The 7,686-nt window shown below is 48.2% G+C and overlaps 1 protein-coding gene across 1 annotated transcript; it reads left to right on the top strand.

The window, feature by feature from the left end:
• Window positions 1-876: 876 nt before the first annotated feature.
• LOC116547351 (transmembrane protein 39B-like) lies at window positions 877-4,038 on the top strand. Its single transcript, XM_032273331.1, has 2 exons — window positions 877-1,436; window positions 3,600-4,038. The coding sequence occupies exons 1-2, from the start codon at window positions 1,332-1,334 to the stop codon at window positions 3,840-3,842; spliced, it is 348 nt and encodes a 115-aa protein (XP_032129222.1). The 5' UTR covers window positions 877-1,331; the 3' UTR covers window positions 3,843-4,038.
• Window positions 4,039-7,686: the final 3,648 nt, after the last annotated feature.

The following is a 7,686-nucleotide window of genomic DNA, read 5'->3' as shown; positions in this document are numbered from 1 at the left end:
TGCCTCAGCCTCCCGAGTAGCTGGGACTACAGGAACGTACCACCACGCCTGGCTAATTTTTTGTATTGTTTTTTTTTTTTTTTTTTTTTTTGAGACAGAGTTTCACTCATGTTACCCAGGTTGGAGTGCAATGGCGTGATCTCGGCTCACCGCAACCTCCACCTCCTGGGTTCAGGCAATTCTCCTGCCTCAGCCTCCTGAGTAGCTGGGATTACAGACACACACCACCATGCCCAGCTAATTTTTTGTATTTTTAGTAGAGACGGGGTTTCACCATGTTGACCAGGATGGTCTCGATCTCTTGACCTTGTGATCCACCCGCCTCGGCCTCCCAAAGTGCTGGGATTACAGGCTTGAGCCACCGCGCCCGGCCCTTAATTTTTTGTATTTTTAGTGGAGACAGGGTTTCACCATGTTAACTAGGATGGTCTCGATCTCCTGACCTCATGATCTGCCCACCTCAGTCTCCCAAAGTGCTGGGATTACAGGCATGAGCCACCACTGGAGGAACTGGAAACAGCATGAGCTGTGTGATTAGAGTTGTGGGAAGCCACAGAAGACCTCAGAGGCCATGGTGAATCCTTGGGGCCTTGACCCCAAGGGCACTGGGAAGCCTCCAAAGGGTTTTAAGCAGGGCCAGATGTCGTGGCTCACACCTGTAATCCCAGCACTTTGGGTGACCGAGGCAGGCAGATCACCTGAGGTCTGGAGTTCAAGACCAGCCCATCCAACATGGTGAAACCCCATCTCTACTAAAAATACAACAATTAGGCGGGGGTGGTCCAGGTGCCTGTAATCCCACATACTCTCAGGAGGCTTAGGCAGGAGAATTGCTTGAACCTGGGAGATGGAGGTTGCAGTGAGCTGAGATTGCACCACTGCATTCCAGCCTAAGCAAGGAGAATGAAACTCCTTCTCAAAAACAACAACAAACCACAAAGGCTTTTAAGCAGAGGGTGGTCAGGCTCAGCTTAGTATTTTACAAAGACCACTCAGGCAACTGTGTGGTGGACCAGTTGGAGCCAAGCAGTGAGACCAGATGAAGCAAAGGAACCCAGAGAAGAAAAAGGGTTTTCTCAACAGTCTCTTAGTAATTAGTGTCAGCTTTAGACTTTCTAACTCCCAATGCAGTGAATTCCTCATAATTCTTACCGCATTTTACAGAGGAGGCAACTAAAACCCAGCAAAGGAAAGTCAGTGTGTCTAAGTGATAGAAATGGGAGTACAGCCCAGGTGATTCCCTCCTGCCCAGTCTTCTGGTACCCCTTTTTTGGGTGAGCTGGGGATAAGGGGCACTGTTGGGCTGTGCCTCCAGGTGGACTGAAGAATGCATGTGGCCGCAGGGCGTGCTGGTGAAGCACAGCAAGAATGTCTACAAAGCCGTAGGCCACTACAACGTGGCTGTCCCCTCTGATGTCTCCCACTTCCGGTTCCACGTGAGTCTCCTCCCCGGGAAGGAGGGTTGGGCCCTGAGGGAGAGGGTGGGAATATCTGCAGGGCAGGAATGTGATGTCATAGCAAGAGAAAGCTATTTTCGGTATTTCCCCAATCCAAAGGAAAACAGTGCACACAGGTAGCACAAGGACAGCCATACAAATTGTCACTTAATAACTGCAGCTAGGCCGGGCATGGTGGCTCACGCCTGTAATCCCAGCACTTTGGGAGGCCAAGGCAGGCATATCACCTAAGGTCAGGAGTTCAAGACAAGACCAGCCTGGTCAACATGGTGAAACCCTGTCTCCACTAAAAATACAAAAATTAGCCAGGCGCGGTGGTGCATGCCTGTAGTCCCAGCTACTCGGCAGGCTGAGGAGGGAGAATCGCTTGAACTGGGGAGATGGAGGTTGCAGTAAGCTGAGATTACGCCACTTGCAGTGAGCTGAGACTCCAGCCTGGGCAACAGAGCAAGACTCAATCTCAAAAATAAGTAAATAACTGCAGCTTATTTGGTCGCAGACCTTTCAGAACATTGGACAGAGGGAGAGAAGCTGATGCAATAAAAGAAGGGGCTCCTGGCAATGAAAGACAATACTGTCTTCATTTCTTACTGTGTGCCAGGCATGTGGTTAAGCACCGCCCATCCACCCTCCTAGTCAGCCTTCCCCTGAACCTTGTATGTGAAAGATACAGTAGGGCTATCTCTGTTTTTAGATACCGAAATCAGCTTAGAGAGTTAGCTCGTGAAGGAGTGCCTTACTGGGAAACTTGAGAACTAATGGTAATGACTCATGACTCAGCTATGGAAAGGGCTGCTCAAAATCATCTAAACTAGTGGTCTCTATTTTCTTTTTATTTCACTATCAAATCTTCCCCCTCACACTTTTTAAAAAAAAACATACAATCAGAGGCCAAAATCCAATATATGGGACCTCCTGGCACTGCTCTCTTTGGAGGAGTTAGAACCCCCTTCACTTCCCGCTCACCCCTACTGTAACTCTTAAAGAACCCCCTGGAAACCTGGGGCTCTAAGGAACACAGTATGAGAAATCAGTGACCTAGGCTGATATCTTCATTTCATAGTTGAGAAACCCAAGGCTGAGAGGAAAGCAGCTTGCCCAAAGTATTGCAACCTGTTAGGTACAGATCCGAGCCTGGCATCCTGGTCTCTCCATCTCCTGTTTCCTTCTACTTCTCCTGTCCTTTAAGCAGCTCTTGAGATTTAGGTACCTTGGCCCCTGTGGAATCAGAATCTGTAGACACTGTGCACTCTTTTGAACTGATAGAAATTTTTTCTTTAGTCCCTACACTCTGTCTTGCTGTTGAGAGTTGAGCTGTTGCCATGTCCCCTGGCAGCTTCCAGCCTAGCTAGGGATGCTGCCTATGACTTCATAGTAGATAATTCAGGCTGTGGAGTCTGTAATAACTTTCCATGCTTATGTCATAAAATTCTAATTTGTTGAGGCCAAACAATACCCAGGAGGATGATATTAAAAGCTGTTGATTTTGGCCAGGCGCAGTGGCTCATGCCTGTAATCCCAGCACTTTGGGAGGCCAAGGTGGGCAGATCACCTGAGGTCAGGAATTCGAGACCAGCCTGACCAACATGGAGAAACCCCATCTCTACTAAAAATACAAAATTAGCCGGGTGTGGTGGCGCATGCCTGTAATCACAGCTACTCGGGAGGCTGAGCCAGGAGAATCGCTCGAACCCAGGAAACAGATGTTGTGTTGAGCAAAGATTGTGCCATTGCGCCCCAGCCTGGGTAAAAAGAGCGAACCTCCACCTAAAAAAAAAAAAAAAAAAAAAACAAGGTGTTGATTTTATTGAGGATCAGTGGATGAGAGAGAAAAAATTTTCAAAGAAACAGTTAGAGAGACCATGCAGAACTTGTCAAGAAAGACTTCCTAGAGGAGGTTGAAGTTGAACAGGGTCTTAGATGACTTAACATCGGAAGCAGCAGTCCCACCAGGAGGAATACCACAAGCAAAGGCAGATGAGGTGGCAAAGTCCACATCCAACCCCAGAAAGTCTTCCTCCCCACCCATGTCTGCATGGGGACCCAAGGGCCTGTCTCCTTCACTGGCTCACCCAGAAGCCCCCCCCAGGAGGAAGGTTTCTGGAGCATGCCCTTTAGCCATGCCCACCCTCTCCCGGGCAGTTCTTTTTCAGCAAACCCCTGCGGATCCTCAACATCCTCCTGCTGCTTGAAGGCGCTGTCATTGTCTACCAGCTGTACTCCCTAATGTCCTCTGAAAAATGGCACCAGACCATCTCACTAGCCCTCATCCTCTTCAGCAACTACTATGCCTTCTTCAAGCTGCTCCGGGACCGCCTGGTATTGGGCAAGGCTTACTCATACTCTGCTAGCCCCCAGAGAGACCTGGACCACCGTTTCTCCTGAGCCCTGGTGTAGCCTCAGGGACAGCGTCCAGGCTTCAGCCAGGGGCTCCCTGGCAAGGGGCTGCTGGGTAGAAGTGGGAGGGGGGGCAAAAAAAAAAAAAAGACAAAAAAATCCACCAGAGCTTTGTATTTTTGTTACGTACTGTTTCTTTGATAATTGATGTGATGAGGAAAAAGTCCTATTTTTATACTCCCAACAAGCCTGTGTCCTGTGGTTCTTTCCTTCGTGTGTGTGAAGCATATTGTAGAGATGTGGGATTCTGGTTTAGGAAGCCCCACATGTGGCTTCTGAAGCATCTGTGGGTACTACCTTCTTCAGTGGAGAGGAGATGAGGAAGGACCAGAAGCCATGGTAGCAGTGATAGCTGCTGTGAATTGAATGTTCACTGTGTACCAGATGCTGCTCTGTGTATATTTCAGGCCTTGCCTTAATCTAACTTTTATGACAACCCTAGGAGGAAAGTGCTGTCGCTCCAATGAATGAAGAACGGGAGCTCAGAGAGTTGTACAGTGTTTTGCCCATAGTAACACAGCTAGGAAGTGGTAGAGCTGAACATAAAATCTCTGAAAGGCTGGGCACGGTGGCTCACACCTGTAATCCCAGCACTTTGGGAGGCCAAGGTGGGTGGATCACTTGAGGCCAGGAGTTGGAGACTAGCCTGGCCAAGATGGCAAAACCCCGTCTCTACTAAAAATACAAAAATTAGCTGGGCGTGGTCTGTAGTCCTAGCTACTTGGAAGGCTGAGGCAAAAGAATCGCTTGAACCTGAGAGGCAGAGGTTGCAATCCAGCCTGGGTGACAGAGCAAGACTCTGTCTCAAAGAAAATAAAAATAGGCTGGGCACAGTGGCTCACACCTGTAATCCCAACACTTTGGGAGGCAGAGGCGGGCGGATCACAAGGTCAGGAGTTTGAGGCCAGCCTGGCCAATATGGTAAAACGCTGTCTCTACTAAATATAAAAATTAGCTGGGCATGGTGGCATCTGCCTGTAGTCCCAGCTACTCAAGAGGCTGAGGCAGAAGAATTGCTTGAACCCCGGAATCGGAAGTTGCAGTGAGCCAAGATCATGCCACTGCACTCCAGCCTCGGTGAAGGGGAACACTCCATCTCCATCTCTGAAAGGTGACACTACTGTCCTGGCAGAATATTGATGTCTTGATTCTCTTAGCATACAGTCACTGAGACCCTCTTGCTGGGTACTATGGTAGACGGAGAGGATACCAAGACACTGGAACAAGCAAGTAACACTACACTGGGATGAGTCCAACAGTTACAAGGTACAGCAGAGCACAGGGGAGAGAATGGTTAATGTTCTCTGGGCTTCTTGGAGGAGGGGATAGTCTGAATTAGCCACTTCCTAGGTGGACAAGAGGGGAAAAGGGTGTTTCAGTTAGAGAAGCAGGCAAATGTAATAGTGCACATGCAGTAGCACATACATTTGGAACATTCTGGTGTGTTTGGGGGAAGGTAAGCAGAATGTGGATCTTAGAGCAGTAAGGATTTTAAAAAAGGAGTAGGAAAGGGCAACAGAGGCTGGATCTGGGAGGATCAGTAGTCCTAGGCTAGCAAAGGTGTATGATCAGGGTCATGTGCTAGAGTAGAAACAGCTGCTTGTAGGGTCACTGCCTCCTATGGGTATAGGATGGAGGGTTCAGGCTGGAAGAGAAAACATGGACAGTGAGCAGTTCTCATTTATTCAGCCCACGTTTGCTGAGCCCTTCTTGGCCATAAGGTATGCAGATGACCTCACAATGGTGTATGTGAGACATACTCCTCAACAAATGTTTTTGATGCCTCTATTGAGGCAGGCACTGTGCTAAACACTGGGATGGTTACAAAGATAAGGAAGCTACTGTCCCATAGACAACAAGGAAAGATGGACACACGGTGAGCAAATTAGGGTGTGAAATGCTAAGGAAAATTAGTGTTCATTTTTTCCTGTAGTAGTGGAGAGGACAGATACCCTGACCATCTGGAAAGACATCCTGAGATTACAGGCGTGAGCCACCGCACCCAACTGCAAGAACTACTCACTTTCAATCTCAACACACCTGTAATCTCAACACTTTGGGAGGCCAAGCCAGGTGGATCACCTGAGGTCAGGAGTTAGAGACCAGCCTGACCAACATAGCAAAACCCCGTCTCTACTAAAAATACAAAAATTAGGCCGGGTGCTGTGGCTCATGTTTGTAATCGCAGCACTTTGGGAGGCTAAGGTGGGCAGATCATGAGGTCAGGAGTTCGAGACCACCCTGGCCAATATGGTGAAACCCTGTCTCTACTAAAAATACAACAATTAGCTGGGCATGGTGGCAGGCGCCTGTAATCCCAACTACTCTGGAGGCTGAGGCAGGAGAATAGCTTGAACCCAGGAGGCGGAGGTTGCAGTCAACCAAGATCACGTCACTGCACTCCAGCCTGGGGCGATAGAGCTAGACTCTGTTCAAAATAATAATTTTTAAAAAAGAAAAAATTATCTGGGTGTGGTCGTGCATGCCTGTAATCCCAGCTACTCACCTGTCCTTAGGAGGCTAAGGCAGGAGAATTGCTTGACCCCAGGAGGTGAAGGTTGCAGTCAGCTGAAATTGCACCATTGTACTCCAGCCTGGACAACAGCAAAACTCCACCCTTAAAAAAAAAAAAAAAAAGTGAGTAGTTCTCATGGTTAAGCAGGGAAAGGGGAACACTGCGTTCTAAGCAGAGGGAACAGCATATGCAAAGGCAGCAGAGAAGATAGGAGCATATTTGAAGAAAAGTGCTTCTCCAAATGTGGTTGAAGCCTGGGTTGCCTGATGGGGAAATGGCCCAAGAAGCAGGTAAGGATCAGTCTGTGTGCCAAATTAAAATGTCTGAGCATTACCTAAGGGTAGGCAATAGGAAGTTGCTAAGCAGAAGAGTTACACTGTAAGGTTTCTGCTTTTCTTCTTTTTCTTTTTTTTTTCTTTTAATGAGAGCATTTCTCCATGTTGCCCAAGCTGGTCTGGATCTCCTGGGCTCAAGGGATTCTCCCACCTCAGCCTTCCCAATAGCTGGGATTACAGGTCTCTGCTTTTCAGGAGATAGTGGGTGGGAGTGGGAAAGTCTGGAGGCAGGAGGCCAGTAAAGAGGCAGGCAAAATAGACCAGGGCAAAGTGATCAAGGTCTCACCTTAAGCAGTGGCAGTAGGAAGGGAAATACAGTGTGCCCCTTCCTGACCTTCATTCTAGAGTTTTCCATTTGATTTCTTTCCCTCAAGAAAGAGGGCCAGGCACACAACTAAAGTTGGCAATTTGTTGTGACAGGCCCTCATTCTGCTTCCAAAAGATAGACCCCTCTATGTCTTGAAGATATAGCCTGGCTCTGTGTTGAGGTGGGGGACAGGAGGGCTGGTATGTCACGGAAAAAGAAAGGCCTGATTTGTGCTAGTCATACATTCCATGATTCAAAAGCACCTGAACAATAAGAGCCTCAATTTCCTCATCTCTAAAAGGGGAGACCATATCCCTTGCTCTGTGTAACTCAATTTTCTGTTCATTCTTTGTTTATTCATTCAACAGTTATTTGTGGAGCACACACACGATGTGCCAGATTCTGTGCTAGGTGATTGAGATACAGTGGTAAACAATACAGAACCCACCCCTGCCCTCAAGGAGCTTGCTGTGAGGATAAACAAAATAATGATTATGAAATCACTCTGTCAACTATACTGCATGAAGGCCGGGCGCGGTGGCTCAAGCCTGTAATCCCAGCACTTTGGGAGGCCGAGGCGGGTGGATCACAAGGTCAAGAGATCGAGACCATCCTGGTCAACATGGTGAAACCCCGTCTCTACTAAAAATACAAAAAATTAGCTGGGCATGGTGG

The sequence above is a fragment of the Sapajus apella genome, unplaced genomic scaffold (genome assembly GCF_009761245.1).
Source record: "Sapajus apella isolate SASKATOON/1434 unplaced genomic scaffold, GSC_monkey_1.0 scaffold2765, whole genome shotgun sequence".
Taxonomy (NCBI): Eukaryota; Metazoa; Chordata; class Mammalia; order Primates; family Cebidae; genus Sapajus; species Sapajus apella.
This window is presented reverse-complemented; position numbering and strand designations above follow the sequence as displayed.